This window comes from Melospiza melodia, chromosome 18 (assembly GCF_035770615.1).
Source record: "Melospiza melodia melodia isolate bMelMel2 chromosome 18, bMelMel2.pri, whole genome shotgun sequence".
NCBI lineage: Eukaryota > Metazoa > Chordata > Aves > Passeriformes > Passerellidae > Melospiza > Melospiza melodia.
The window spans coordinates 1,045,633-1,058,147 of NC_086211.1; the positions used below are offsets into that span (position 1 = coordinate 1,045,633).

General features: G+C 64.2%; 2 protein-coding genes across 4 annotated transcripts; one reads left to right on the forward strand and one right to left on the reverse strand.

Moving 5' to 3' along the window:
* Nucleotides 1–17: 17 nt before the first annotated feature.
* On the reverse strand, nt 18–5,087 carry MLST8 (MTOR associated protein, LST8 homolog). The gene is made up of 8 exons (XM_063171595.1): nt 4,850–5,087; nt 4,683–4,734; nt 4,446–4,608; nt 4,029–4,104; nt 1,702–1,854; nt 1,485–1,609; nt 901–1,064; nt 18–500 (listed from the first exon to the last, which is right to left on the reverse strand). The coding sequence occupies exons 1-8, from the start codon at nt 4,976–4,978 to the stop codon at nt 382–384; spliced, it is 981 nt and encodes a 326-aa protein (XP_063027665.1). The 5' UTR covers nt 4,979–5,087; the 3' UTR covers nt 18–381.
* A 1,194-nt stretch (nt 5,088–6,281) lies between these two features.
* LOC134426507 (hexosaminidase D-like) lies at nt 6,282–12,323 on the forward strand. 3 transcript variants are annotated; one of them, XM_063171574.1, is made up of 15 exons: nt 6,282–6,350; nt 8,070–8,267; nt 8,465–8,570; nt 8,685–8,919; nt 9,022–9,131; nt 9,422–9,509; nt 9,586–9,750; nt 9,843–10,026; nt 10,225–10,296; nt 10,396–10,600; nt 10,689–10,771; nt 10,972–11,050; nt 11,210–11,311; nt 11,424–11,513; nt 11,601–12,323. In XM_063171574.1, the coding sequence occupies exons 3-15, from the start codon at nt 8,476–8,478 to the stop codon at nt 11,782–11,784; spliced, it is 1,692 nt and encodes a 563-aa protein (XP_063027644.1). In that variant the 5' UTR covers nt 6,282–6,350; nt 8,070–8,267; nt 8,465–8,475; the 3' UTR covers nt 11,785–12,323. The 3 variants fall into 3 exon arrangements, with proteins under 3 accessions (XP_063027644.1, XP_063027645.1, XP_063027643.1); XM_063171575.1 differs by having other exon boundaries at nt 6,327–6,402; nt 8,441–8,570; XM_063171573.1 differs by having other exon boundaries at nt 6,327–6,402.
* Nucleotides 12,324–12,515: the final 192 nt, after the last annotated feature.

A 12,515-nucleotide genomic window follows, 5' to 3' on the forward strand; every position in this document is an offset into this window, starting at 1 on the left:
ACCAAGACAAGAGCTGCTTCTCCTCTTTGCTCAGCCTCTCCCATCACTGGCAAAGGCTGAGGTTTATTTTGTTCCCACTCTGGGGTACAGGAACATCCAGAGCTGTCAGCAGCCGATGTCCCAGGGATTCCTGCAGCTGTACCCGTGTCCCTGCAGTGGGACCGTGCCTCCCTCTCCCATTCCCTCCCTCAGGGCCACACACGTGTCAGCAACGTTCAGCCTGGAGCTGAAGGCTGGTCTCAGCCCAGGCAGCTGCAGCTGCCCCTGTCAGAGCCCCAGCCCTCTCCACACAGGAGGGGATGGGTACAGAGCGTGTCCCAGGCTCTGGAGAGGCAAGGCAAGGCAAGGGGAAACAAGCAGAGGTGCTGTCCTTGCCACACGTTATCCCAGGACGCTGTCATTGAAGGCCAGGCAGACCACGGCTTTCTGGTGGCCACTGTACTCCCTCTTGATCTCCCCTGTCTCCACACACCACAGTCTGGCCAGGTTATCCGAGGAGGCTGGAGTGAAAAGAAGAATGGGATGTATATTACCTTTTAAGTTTCTCTTTTACTATTATTCTAAGAAATACTTTGCTCTTGCTTCATTCAGCCATCCTTAGGGCTGGTGATGACCAGCAAGGCAGAGCAGCTCAGTGCACTTCTCTGCACGTGGGGTTTAGCTCTTTTGGAGAGCACTGAGTGTGGAGATTACCAGAGGTGTGTTCAAGGGACTAACAGGCTGTGAGATGAACAGCACACTGGAGATCTCCTCTCCAGTTCCAACAGCTGCCCCAGTGCAGCAGCACAGAACGCTCCAGCCAGCAGTGGCTGCTCCCCTCACAGCCCCCGTGCCCCAGGCTCTGCCGTGTCCCAGCCGGGGTCACTGCTCAGGCCTGGCCCGGCCCAGGTGCAGCCTGACCTGTGACAATGTACTGGGAGTCCCCGGAGAAGGCGCAATCCCACATCCAGCCCCGTGACGTCTCCCCGGGGTTGTTGCTCTTAATGCTCAGCTCTGTCATCAGAGAGAAGTTTGAAGTCCTCCAGATCTTGCATGTCTGATCTGCAGAACAGGTGGCCAAGAGCCTGCAAGAAGGAGACATCTGAGGGCAATCTCATCAGTCACTGTCCCCCTGTGGGCCTCTGGTTACACAGACCTGGGCCAGGGCCAGTGACAGCCCGGAGACCTGTCCCCAGTGCAATCAGATCTCCTTACACCTGCACTGTCAGACTGAGCAGATCCCAGCTGAACAGACTCCGTGAAGGAGCTCACACTGCAGCAGCTGGAGAACAGCTGGAGAACAGCCCACGGCTGCAAACCTTGCTGAGCTCAGGGAGTGGGACACCCCTGACAGCAATGCTGTGGTGCCACATGCCCTGCCTTGTGTCCCACTCCTCCCTGGGGAGCTGCAGTGTGCAGCCAGCAGCAGCCACGGCTGGGGGCACAGCTGGGGGCACAGCTGGCCCCTGCCTGCCCTGGGAGCGTGCTGAGGGCTCCACACTCACGTGGAGTCGGGGCTGAACTTGCACTGCAGGGCGTAGCGGTTGTGAGCCGGGATCTTGGTCTTGGGGATGAGCTGCGTCACCTCCTCGCCGATGCCGCCCGTCAGGTTCCACACGTAGCAGCTTCCCTGCAGCAGAGGCACAGAGGGCCCTGTGCCCAGGCCGTGCCCGGGCTGGGGGACGCCCACCCAAGCCCAGCTGCCACCCCAGCAGGGCTCACCGAGCTGTTGACGGCTGCCATGTAACTGGCGTCGGGGTCGATGTGCACCGAGTTCACCGACACCTCGGGCTCGGGGATCAGCTGCTCGTTGTGGTCGGTCTTCAGGTCCCAGATGTGGATGGCCCCGCTCTGGTCGCCCACGATCAGCTCTGCCTGCAGGGCACACGGCTCTGTGGGCACCGTGAGCTGCAGCGTGCAGCTGGCACCCACGCTGTGCCCCTGCAGCTGGCATCCACACTGTGCTCCTGCAGCTGGCACCAACACAGTGCTCCTGCAGCTGGCACCCACACTGTGCTCCTGCAGCTGGCACCAACACTGTGCTCCTGCAGCTGGCACCCACACTGTGCCCCTGCAGCTGGCACCCACACTGTGCTCCTGCAGCTGGCACCAACACTGTGCTCCTGCAGCTGGCACCAACACTGTGCCCCTGCAGCTGGCACCCACACTGTGCCCCTGCAGCTGGCACCAACACAGTGCTCCTGCAGCTGGCACCAACACTGTGCTCCTGCAGCTGGCACCAACACTGTGCCCCTGCAGCTGGCACCAACACTGTGCCCCTGCAGCTGGCACCCACACTGTGCCCCTGCAGCACCACTGCAGCAGCAGCCTGCAGCTGGCACCAACACCGTGCCCCTGCAGCACCCCTGCAGCCCTGCTCTGAGGTGAAGCAGCACCATCCTGTCCTGCCTCCTCTCTCCCCAGCTCAGGGCTGTCCCACAGCCTGTCCCAGCCGGGTACTGACTCCACGGCACCCTGCAAAAGGCAGTTTCCCTCCCCAGAAGGGTTTGCTGATTTCCCAAACCCCAGAGCAAACAGAGCTGTCCCAGTTCCAGGTTTGTGGCACAGCCACGGCTCCAAACGACAGCCACAGCAGCCAAGTGGTTTTCAGCACGTCTGAGAGGCAGCATTAAGGGCAGGTTGGCCACTGAACAACTGAAGCACTCAAGGGTGCAGATAGCAGAAAACACAAGCTGAAGTGGGTTTTTCTGTGTCTCTCCCCTTCTCAGGGGAAGGACAAGAGCCAAGGGCAGGAGTCCTGGCTCTGATCCCGTGCTCAGAGCAGAAGACAATGCTGGCATGTCTCCACTCCAACCAGGCCCTTATCGACAGCCCTGCGCTGTCCATAATTTTAGCAGGATCCCTAGAGGAGATCAGGTCATCAGCACAGCTAATCCTGTCCCTGGGAGCACAGGCTGCTTCTGAGGAGACAAACACCATCAGTGCATTTATCTGGCTGCACAAAAGGCTCTTCTGGGCTCCTCAGCCCCTCTCAGCAGGTGTAAATGCTGAGTGCAAAGTTTTCATGGCTTTACTCAGGCCGTGAGGAATCCCTGAATAATTGGATCAGCATCTCTGCAGAGGGAACTGCAGAGCCACTGAGCTGCCCAAACAAATGCTGCCACCTTTGGTCTAATTAACCACCTTCTGCTCACAAACCAGCACTCTGGCCCTCAGCAGCACCGTGTCAGGGATTATTTCACATCTAAGACCAATGTTAAGCAATATTCATTTAACATAACACGCTCTCACACCACTGACACTACAGGACAGTGGATATTCTACATTATTTGGATAGTCTGGTCCAAATAACTGATCTCAAATTTAGCCTGAAATTCCTGATTTGCAAAATGAACTGCAAGGGAACATTTCCATTACTCAGGACTTTACAGAGGTTTGCACGGCCCTGTCTGCAGGCAAAACCACAGCCCTGCAAGCCCAGCCCAGCCATTAGCACTGATTGATCCCTATTGATTTCCCTGCTCCTGCTCCCTTCAGCCTCTTCAAGTGCCCCCACTCTCCCTCTGCTCAGCAACAGCTGCTGAACCCACTGGGGAACTTCAACCAAACCCCACCCAAAGGCCCCAGGATGCTCTTCCTTGGCACTGTTGTCACCCTCAGGCTCCCCAGCTGCCCCCACTCTGCCAGCTTTGCTCCCATGCCATCCCCAGGGATGCTGGGGGGCAGAGCCTGCTCCAAGGGCGTGTTTGCTGCCATGGGATGAGCTCGGTGCAGCCCCTGTGCTGTCCCTTTGCAAAAGCCACCAGGTCATCAGCACAACCACATTGTGTGAAGCCCCCAGGCCATCTCTGTGGTACCCCAACTTCTGCTGGAATACATCTCTGCAGCCCCTCAGAGAGGAGCCACAGGAACAGGGTGCTCAGGGTGCCCCTGCATTCCTGGCAGTGCCCACAGCCAGGGTGGACGTGGCTTGGAGCACCCTGGGACAATGGAAGTTGTCCCTGCCATGGCAGGGGTGGCACTGGATGGGCATTAAGCTGTTCCTCAGGATTCTGAGCTGGGAACCCCAGAGGAGGCAGCTTCCTCACCTGGTTGGGGTGCAGGCAGACACAGTTGATGGGAGCATTCACCTGGAAAATGCGCTGGCACTGCAGGTTCCGGGACCTGTGACAGAGAAGGAGGAGTTATGGCACCTGTGACAGAGAGGGAGAGGAGCTCAGGGCTTGTGACACCTGTGACAGTGAGGGAGAGGAGCTCAGGGCTTGTGACACCTGGGACAGTGAGGGAGAGGAGCTCAGGGCTTGTGACACCTGGGACAGTTAATGAGGGGTGCTCAGGGCTTGTGGTACCTGGGACAGTGAGGGAGGGGTGCTCAGGGGGCATGGGATTTGTGACAGTGAGGGAGGGGGGTCAGGGCTCGTGGCACCTGTGACTGAGGGATGCTCAGGGCTGCAGGGATGCACAGGGATCTCGGCCCCGCAGCCCGGGGCAGCCCCGGTGCCCACCTGAGGTCCCAGATGCGGGCCATGCAGTCCTCCCCGCCCGTGTACATCCAGCGCCCGTCCTCGTGGAACCCCACCGAGGTGATGTTCTTGCTCACGCCGTCGTAGTTGATCACGGGGTTGGGGTTGTTGGAGTTCAGGTCGTACATGCGGATGTGCTGGTACCCTGCGGGCACCGGGCAGCGCCTCAGCACCGACAACGGCCGAGCACCGGGCAGAGGCTCAGCACCTCAGGCTCACCTGCGGCTGCGATCATGCTCCGGTCCGGTGTGATCTCCAGGGCGTTCACCTGCTGCGGGCGCCGTTAAGGTCGGTACGCAGCATCAGCGGGCCCGAGCGGGGCCCGGCGGCGGTGGCGGGGCCGGCCCGAGCCGCGGGGCGGCGGGGCAGGAAGGAAGGAAGGATACGGAGTCCTGGTGCTGCACCGTGCGGGTGCAGATGCCGCTGTGCGCCTGCCAGAACCGCACCGTGTGGTCGTAGCCGGCCGTGGCCAGGATGACCGGGTCGCTGCCCACCGTGCCCTGCGTCGCGTTCATGGTGCCGCCGCTCCCGGAGCCGCCGCGCCCGGGGCGCTCCCTAAAGCCTGCGGGTCTGTGTCACCCCGCGGGTCTGTGTCACCCCGCGGGGCGTGGGCCCGGCCCGCGGCTCTCCCTCACCCCGTGTCCCCCCAGCCCCGCTCCCGCTCCCGGTCCGCTCCCGGTCCGCTCCCGGTTCCCGGCTCTGCGCGTGCGCCCGGCCGGCCCGGCCGCGTCCGGCGGGAGCGCGCGTGCGCGGGAACGGCGGGAACGGACCATATCCCGGACGTGGGGGAAGCGATGGGCGAGACCACGGAGCGCGGCGGGGGGAAGGCGCGTGCTCAGCGTGCCGCCAGGGGGCGCAGGGCCGGAAACGGGACAGGGATCGGGATATGGGGTTGGGACATACATGGGATATGGGGTATGGGATATGGGATATGGGGTATGGGATATGGGATATGGGATATGGGATATGGGGTTGGGATATGGGATATGGGGTATGGGATATGGGATATGGGATATGGGATATGGGGTTGGGATATGGGATATGGGGTATGGGATATGGGATATGGGATATGGGATATGGGATATGGGGTATGGGATATGGGATATGGGATATGGGATTGGGATATGGGATATGGGATATGGGATTGGGATATGGGATATAGAGTATGGGATATGGGATATGGGGTATGGGATTGGGATATGGGATATGGGATTGGGATATGGGATTGGGATATGGGATTGGGATTGTGATGGGATATGGGATATGGGATTGGGATATGGCACATAGGGTATGGGGTATAGGGTATGGGATATAGGATATGGCATATAGGGTATGGGGCATGGGATGCAGGACATGGGACGTGGGACACACGCTGGGCACAGGGCACACACTGGGCGCCAAGTATGGAATACAGTACATGGGACACACGAGGGCACACATCAGGCACGCGACATGGGACACAGTACATGGGACACAGTACATGGGACACACACCGGGCACACACTGGGCACAGGACCTGGGGCACGGGACACCGGGCACACAGCAGGCACGGCACACGGGACACGGGACACGGTACATGGGACACACACCGGGCACACACGGTGGAACCGCCCCTCGTGCCGGGGTCGGGGCGGGCGGCGGCTCCGCGCTGTGCCGGTGCTCCCCGCCGTGCGCGTGGGCCAGGGGCGCTGGGCACGGTGCCCGCTGTGCGCGGCGGCGCCCGGTGCATCCCTGCTCGCCTGCCGCACCGGCGGGCACCGGGCCCTTTAAGAGAGGCGGTGGCGGCGGCCGTGCCCGTGCCCGTGCCCGTGCCCGTGCCCGTGCCCGTGCCCGTGCCCGTGCCCGTGCCCGCTCCCGGCGGTGCCCGCGGCCGCCCCGCGCCTGCCGGTAAGGGCCGGGGCAGCGGGGGGTGCTCGGGCCGGGGGATGCCCGCAACGCGGTAGGCACCGGTACCGGGAGGATGCGGGGGGATGCAGGGGCCCGGTGCCGCAGGGAAGCCCGGGGAGGATGCAGGGAGACTCGGGGGGATGCTGAGATGCTCGGGAGATGCAGGGATGCTCAGGGGGATGCTCGGGAGGATGCAGAGATGCTCGGGGGGATGCAGAAATGCTCGGGGGGATGCAGGGATGTTCAGGAGGATGCAGGGATGCTCGGGGGGGATGCTCGGGGGGATGCAGGGATGCTCGGGGGGGATGCTCGGGGGGGATGCTCGGGAGGATGCAGGGATGCCCTTGGATGACGCACATGTGCCTGGGGCCGCAGGGGTGCCGAGCAGAGCCCAGAGGGTGCTGTGGAGGGCGGGAGTGCCCAGGGGATGTCCTTGGTGTGGGGCGTTGTGGGGTGTGCCGGGTTTGGGGGTGGGGGTGGGCTATGGAAAGGGTCCCTTGTGCCCAGGGGCTGCTCCAGGTGTGCTCCAGCACCACGGGAGGGAACGGGAAGGGACAGGGACCCCTCTGCTGGTCCGGGGGAGTGGCACGGGCTGGCAGCACGGGCTGGTGAGGGCCAGGCGGGCCGTGGAATGCTCTGGAAGCACGTGAGCGTGCACACGTGTGTGTGAGCGTGCCCTCGAGGTGTGCAGGGAGCAGCACGGCACCCCCAGGGCTGCACTGCCGGGGCTGCCGGGGCACGGCGCCTGACTGTCCCTGTGGCACAGGGACACGGCCCTGGCTCTCCCCATGGCACAGGCACACGGCCCTGACTGTCCCCATGATACAGGCACACGGCCCTGGCTGTCCCCATGGCACAGGCACACGGCCCTGGCTCTCCCCATGGGGCAGGCACACGGCCCTGGCTGTCCCCATGATACAGGCACACGGCCCTGGCTGTCCCCATGGCACAGGCACGCAGCCCTGGCTGTCCCCGTGGCACAGGCACACGGCCCTGGCTGTCCCCATGGCACAGGCACACGGCCCTGGCTGTCCCCGTGGCACAGGCACACGGCCCTGGCTGTCCCTGTGGGGCAGGGACGCGGCCCTGGCTGTCCCCGTGGCACAGGCACACGGCCCTGGCTGTCCCCGTGGCACAGGGACACGGCCCTGGCTGTCCCCATGGCACAGGCACGCAGCCCTGGCTGTCCCCGTGGCACAGGGACACGGCCCTGGCTGTCCCCGTGGCACAGGCACACGGCCCTGGCTGTCCCCACACTCCTCAGGACTCCCCCTCCACCCAGCGCCCGCCCCTCGCCCTGGCAGTGCCAGCCCTGGGAACCTGCCCTATTTAAATAAGATAACGTGCATTAAAAACACCGAACCCTGGCGGGCTGACAGCGTCTGTCTAAATATTTATCCCCGCTCCGATCAGGCGCTGTGTTCCCATGGCAGCGCCATTAGCGCTTGGCATATTTATGGCCTTCCTGGGTGCTGGGCTCCCCACGCTGCGTGCCCGGGGGCCACCGACCCCCCTCCCGCGTGCCCCCTGTGCCCTCCCGCGTGCCCAGCGGTGCCCCCTGTGCTGGCAGCCATCCCCAGCCTGGCACGGCCCTGCCGCAGCTGCCGGGAATGCCCGGGTGGCTCCAATCACCTCCTCCCTACCCGGTGCCATCCTTGGTGCCATCCCCGGTGCTGGCATGTGCCCGGGTGGCTCCAATCACTCCCTCCCCTCCCGCAGGGATGCCCCGTGCCCGCCCCGGGATGCAGCCCCATCCAGCCGCGCTGTGACCGGCCCTGGGCAGGGGTGACCCAGCACCGCTCGGATCCCCGGTGGGGCCCTGCTCTGCAGCCCCCGCCCTGTTTGCTCGGGCACCGGCCTCGCCCTGCGGGCAGAGGGAGGCGGAGCCGCCGCTGGCCCCGCGCTGGGGCACACCAGGTAGGAGGGACACGGGGCACTGCCCAGCGCGTCCCCGATGGGCGCCGGGCTGGCCGGAGGGGCTGCCCCCATGCCGCCTTTCTCTGGGCCTCGTGCTGCCCCGGGCAGGGCAGCAGGGCACGGTGTGTGGGGCTGGGTGGGCTCACCTGTGCTTGGGGCCCCTCTGGGCACAGACCAGACCCCCTGTGTGTCCCCAGAGACCCCCGAGATGGCCTTCCAGAGGAGCCACCGGCTGAACCTGCTGCGCCTCATCGTGCTGCTCCTCGTGGCCTTGGCTGGCATCAAGTTCCTCTTCCGTGACAGGTGAGGTGGCAGCAGGGCCCCAGGGGGTCCGTGGCACCCCTTGGGCTGGGCTTGCGTGGTGCTGGTGCCCCCACAACCCCACGGACGCCCCCATCCCTGCCCCACTCCCTGCAGCCTCACCCTGGAGCTGCACAAGCACGTCAGCAAGGACAGCGGGTTCTGGGGGGACACGGGTGACGTTGTACAGGACGTCATCCCCCAGAGTCAGCACGTTCTGGAGGCCCCTGCAGCCAAGATAATGACCCTGAAGCAAAAGCAGCAGGTGCCCAGGGATGTCAGTGCCACCCAGATGAGGCTGGTCCACCTGGACCTCAAGGGAGCTGCGCCCAGAGTCTCCTACCTGGAGCAGGTGAGGGTGCCCAGGGACAGGGAGGAGAGGATGCACTGATGGGCATGTGCCATCCTGGGCTGTGCCATGCCCGCTGCTGAGCCCACCCTGCCCTCCCTGCAGGTGTTCCCCCTCCTGTCCCAGCTGGGAGCCAACGGCGTCCTCATCGAGTACGAGGACATGTTCCCCTTCAAGGGGGAGCTGGAAATCCTCAGGTCCCCGTACGCTTACAGGTGAGCAGGGCAGTGTGCCCAGCTGGCTGTGGGGCTGTGGCCCCTGCAGGTCCAGGTGGGTGTGACCCACCTGGCACCGTGCCCACGATAACCACGCTCAGAGTGCCAGGCTGTGCTGCCGGGCAGACTGGCAGCTCCTCCTGCCCTGAGAGGCAGTGTTTGTGCCCCTCAGTAAAGTGCACGCGTTTGTGGGGTAACCAGGGCCATGTGGGCAGGGTGCCAGAGGAGGGGAGGAGGGGGAAGTGCCCCCACGCCCTGCCCTGGCACTGAGCCTGTCCCTGCCCTCCCAGCGAGGAGGACATCGAGCGGATCCAGCAGCTGGCAGAGCAGCACAAGCTGGAGGTGGTTCCCCTGGTGCAGACCTTTGGGCACGTGGAGGTAGAGGCTGCCAGCCCCGCTCCCCATGCCAGCTCGGAGGGGTTCCCCTGGCACCCCCTGATGGCTCCTCCCGCAGTTCATCCTCAAGCACGAGAAGTACCAGCACCTGCGGGAGGTCGAGCGCTTCCCCAACAGCTTCAACCCCCACGTGCCCGACACGCTGGCCCTGCTCAAGAGCGTCCTGTCCCAGGTGATCGAGAAGCACCGCCGCTCCTCCTGGATCCACATCGGGGCAGACGAGGTGGGCAGGGGCTCTGCAGGGACCCCAGCCCTCTCCCCAGGCACTGGGGGCGCCCCCAGAGCTGCTGAGCATCTCCCTGCCCCCAAATCCAGGTTTTCCACCTCGGGGAGGGGACGGACTCCAAGAACTGGATGAGCCAGCACAAGGGCGACGTGGGCACCATGTACCTGAGGCACATCAAGGAGGTTCTGGGCTTCCTGACGGCGCAGTACTGGGGGCTGCGCGTGCTCATGTGGGACGACATGCTGAGGAAGATCAGCGTGGGAGCCCTGCGGGGTGAGGGCACAGGGATGGCAGCGCTGGCACCCGTGCCAGGCTCCCCCGCCGCGCCCGCTGTGTGCCCGCCCCAGCAGGCATCGAGCCCTGTGCCAGCAGGAGCCTCTGCCCTGCCCTGGGGGAACGTGGCTCTCGGGGAAGCACAAGGAGCCCCAGGCTCCCTCCTGCTGCCAGCACCAACATCCCCTCTCCCTGCAGAGTCGGGGATAGCCAAGCACGTCTCACCCGTGCTGTGGTTCTACGCACCCGACTTTGAGGCTGAGCAGATCGGTAAGGTGACGTGCCAGGGCCCTGGGGGCGATGGGGGGAACCCCCCCGAGCCCCTGCAGCCCCCGGGGACGTGGCACTGGTGGTGCTGTCCCGCTGCAGTGCAGTTCCTCACCAAGTACGTGGAGAGCGGCTTCGAGGCCGTGTGGTTCGCCAGCGCCTTCAAGGGCACCACGGGGCCGGCGCAGGCCTGGACCCCGCTGAGCTACCACCTGAAAAACCACCTGAGCTGGCTGAAGGTGATGCAGGCCGTGCCACGGCTGGCCCCGCTGCGCTTGCAGGGCGTTGTGCTCACCGGCTGGCAGAGGTGAGGGGAGCTGGGACCCTCTGTGCCCTCCCGGTGCCCACAGAGCCGTGCTGGCACGGTGCTGGCTGTCCCTGTCCTTGTCCCACAGGTACGATCACTACTCGGTGCTCTGTGAGCTGCTGCCCGTCAGCATCCCCTCGCTGGCCATCTGCCTGCAGACCCTGGTGAACGGTGAGTCCCAGCCCTGGCAGCATGGCCAGGCTCACCCCCAGCTCCCACTGCCTGCCAGAGCCCGTCCTGCTGGGCAGGGCGCTGGGGAGGTGGGAGGAAGAGGAGGAAGAGCTTCAGCTCACTCAGTTTTGGGGTGTGGTGAAGCCAGGGTGAGCCTGACGGTGTCCCTGCCTCTTCTGTCCCTTTCCTCGCCCTCCCAGGGGGCTTCACAGAGGAGGCAAAGAGGAAGGTGCTGGATGTGCTGGGCTTGGACAGCGTGCAGCTGGAGCAGAGCACCTGGTGCGTGCCACGTGCTGCGGGCAGCTGCACCACAAGGGATGCACTGGAGGGAGGCAGGGCTTGGTCACCCAAATGGTCCCAGACCTGCCACAGTGCTGGGGTTCACCCAGCCCAGGGCACCCCACATCCTGAGCCTTCACCTTCCCCTCCCTTCCCCAGCGAGGGCAGGGGCGCGTTCCCTGGTGCGGAGATCTACCACATGGTGGAGCAGGTCAATGGCCACCTGAAGGAGAGCATCCTCAAGGTGCTGGAGGAGGAGAGGTAACAGGCATCGGTGCCTCTGGCCATGTATCTCCACGGGAGGGGACCTGCCTGATGCGCAGCTCCCCATCCCCGGTGCCCCCCGTGCCCCAAGTCCCCTGTGCCCCTGCAGTGCCATCAAGGGCTGGTTCAGCCCCTACCACAGGAAGCGGCAGTTTGGGAACCCCCGCAACATGGAGAGCTTTGGCAGCAAGGTGCTGAAGTAGGTGCTGCCGGGGCTGGGAGGGGTCTGCCCGGGGCTGGGGGGCTCCCTGGCAGGAGGGAGCTGCACCCCTGCTCTGCCCCTCAGGCTCCATGAGGACTGGGAGAGCTTCGTCCGTGACCTGCGTGCCCAGCTGGACAGGATCTACTTCCCTGACACGGTGGAGGAGTGGCTGGAGGAGAACGTCAACCCCTACCTGGACCAGCTGCGGGACCTGGTGCGGGACTACCGAGCCATCATCCGCCTCAAGGGCCGGCCCAAGGCCACGTAGGGGCTGCAGCCGTGGGTCCTGCTGCCCCCTGGCTCTGGGGCCACCGTGGTGTGCGTGTGTGTGTGTGTGTGTGTGTGTGTGTGTGTGTGTGTGCTGGTATGGCCACCGTGGTGTGTGTGTGTGTGTCTGTGTGTCTGTGTGTCTGTGTGTGTGTGTGTGTGTGTGTGTGTGTGTTTGTTTGCTGGTGATGGCCACCACGGTGTGTGTGTGTGTGTGTGTGTGTGTGTGTGTGTGTGTGTGTGTGTGTGTGTGCTGGTGATGGCCACCATCCTGTGTGTTTACTGGTGATGGCCACCATGGTGTGTGTGTGTGTGTGTGTGTGTGTGTGTGTGTGTGTGTTTGTTTGCTGGTGATGGCCACCACGGTGTGTGTGTGTGTGTGTGTGTGTGTGTGTGTGTGTGTGTGTGTGTGTGTGTGTGTGTGTTGCTGGTGATGGCCACCACGGTGTGTGTGTGTGTGTTTGCTGGTGACAGCGCTGCTGCTGTCTGCGCTGTGCGGAGCCCCTGCACTGCCCCTCCACAATAAAGTATTTTCGTAGATATTGCTGCTTGCTGAGGGGACACAGGGTGGAGGGCTGGGCTGCACCCTGTGCCAGCCCCGGACCCCTGCTCAGGCTCTGATGGAGCCGGAGGGGTTGGCAGACACAGGGCAGAGTGTGACAGAGCCCGTGGGGACACCCGAGTGCCTCGTGCTGGCCTCGAGGGTGGCAGTGCCATCCCTGCGCAGGACCC

Excerpts from the sequence above, each read along its gene's own strand:
- LOC134426507 (XM_063171574.1), top strand. The coding sequence starts at position 8,476 with ATGGCCTTCCAGAGGAGCCACCGGCTGAACCTGCTGCGCCTCATCGTG. Across the intron at positions 9,510-9,585 it reads AGACCTTTGGGCACGTGGAG|TTCATCCTCAAGCACGAGAA; the intron begins GTAGAGGCTGCC and ends CTCCTCCCGCAG. Across the intron at positions 10,772-10,971 it reads CCTGCAGACCCTGGTGAACG|GGGGCTTCACAGAGGAGGCA; the intron begins GTGAGTCCCAGC and ends TCGCCCTCCCAG.
- MLST8 (XM_063171595.1), bottom strand. The coding sequence starts at position 4,978 with ATGAACGCGACGCAGGGCACGGTGGGCAGCGACCCGGTCATCCTGGCC. Across the intron at positions 4,735-4,849 it reads CGGTGCAGCACCAGGACTCC|CAGGTGAACGCCCTGGAGAT; the intron begins GTATCCTTCCTT and ends CGGCGCCCGCAG. Across the intron at positions 1,610-1,701 it reads TGGCAGCCGTCAACAGCTCG|GGAAGCTGCTACGTGTGGAA; the intron begins GTGAGCCCTGCT and ends CCTCTGCTGCAG.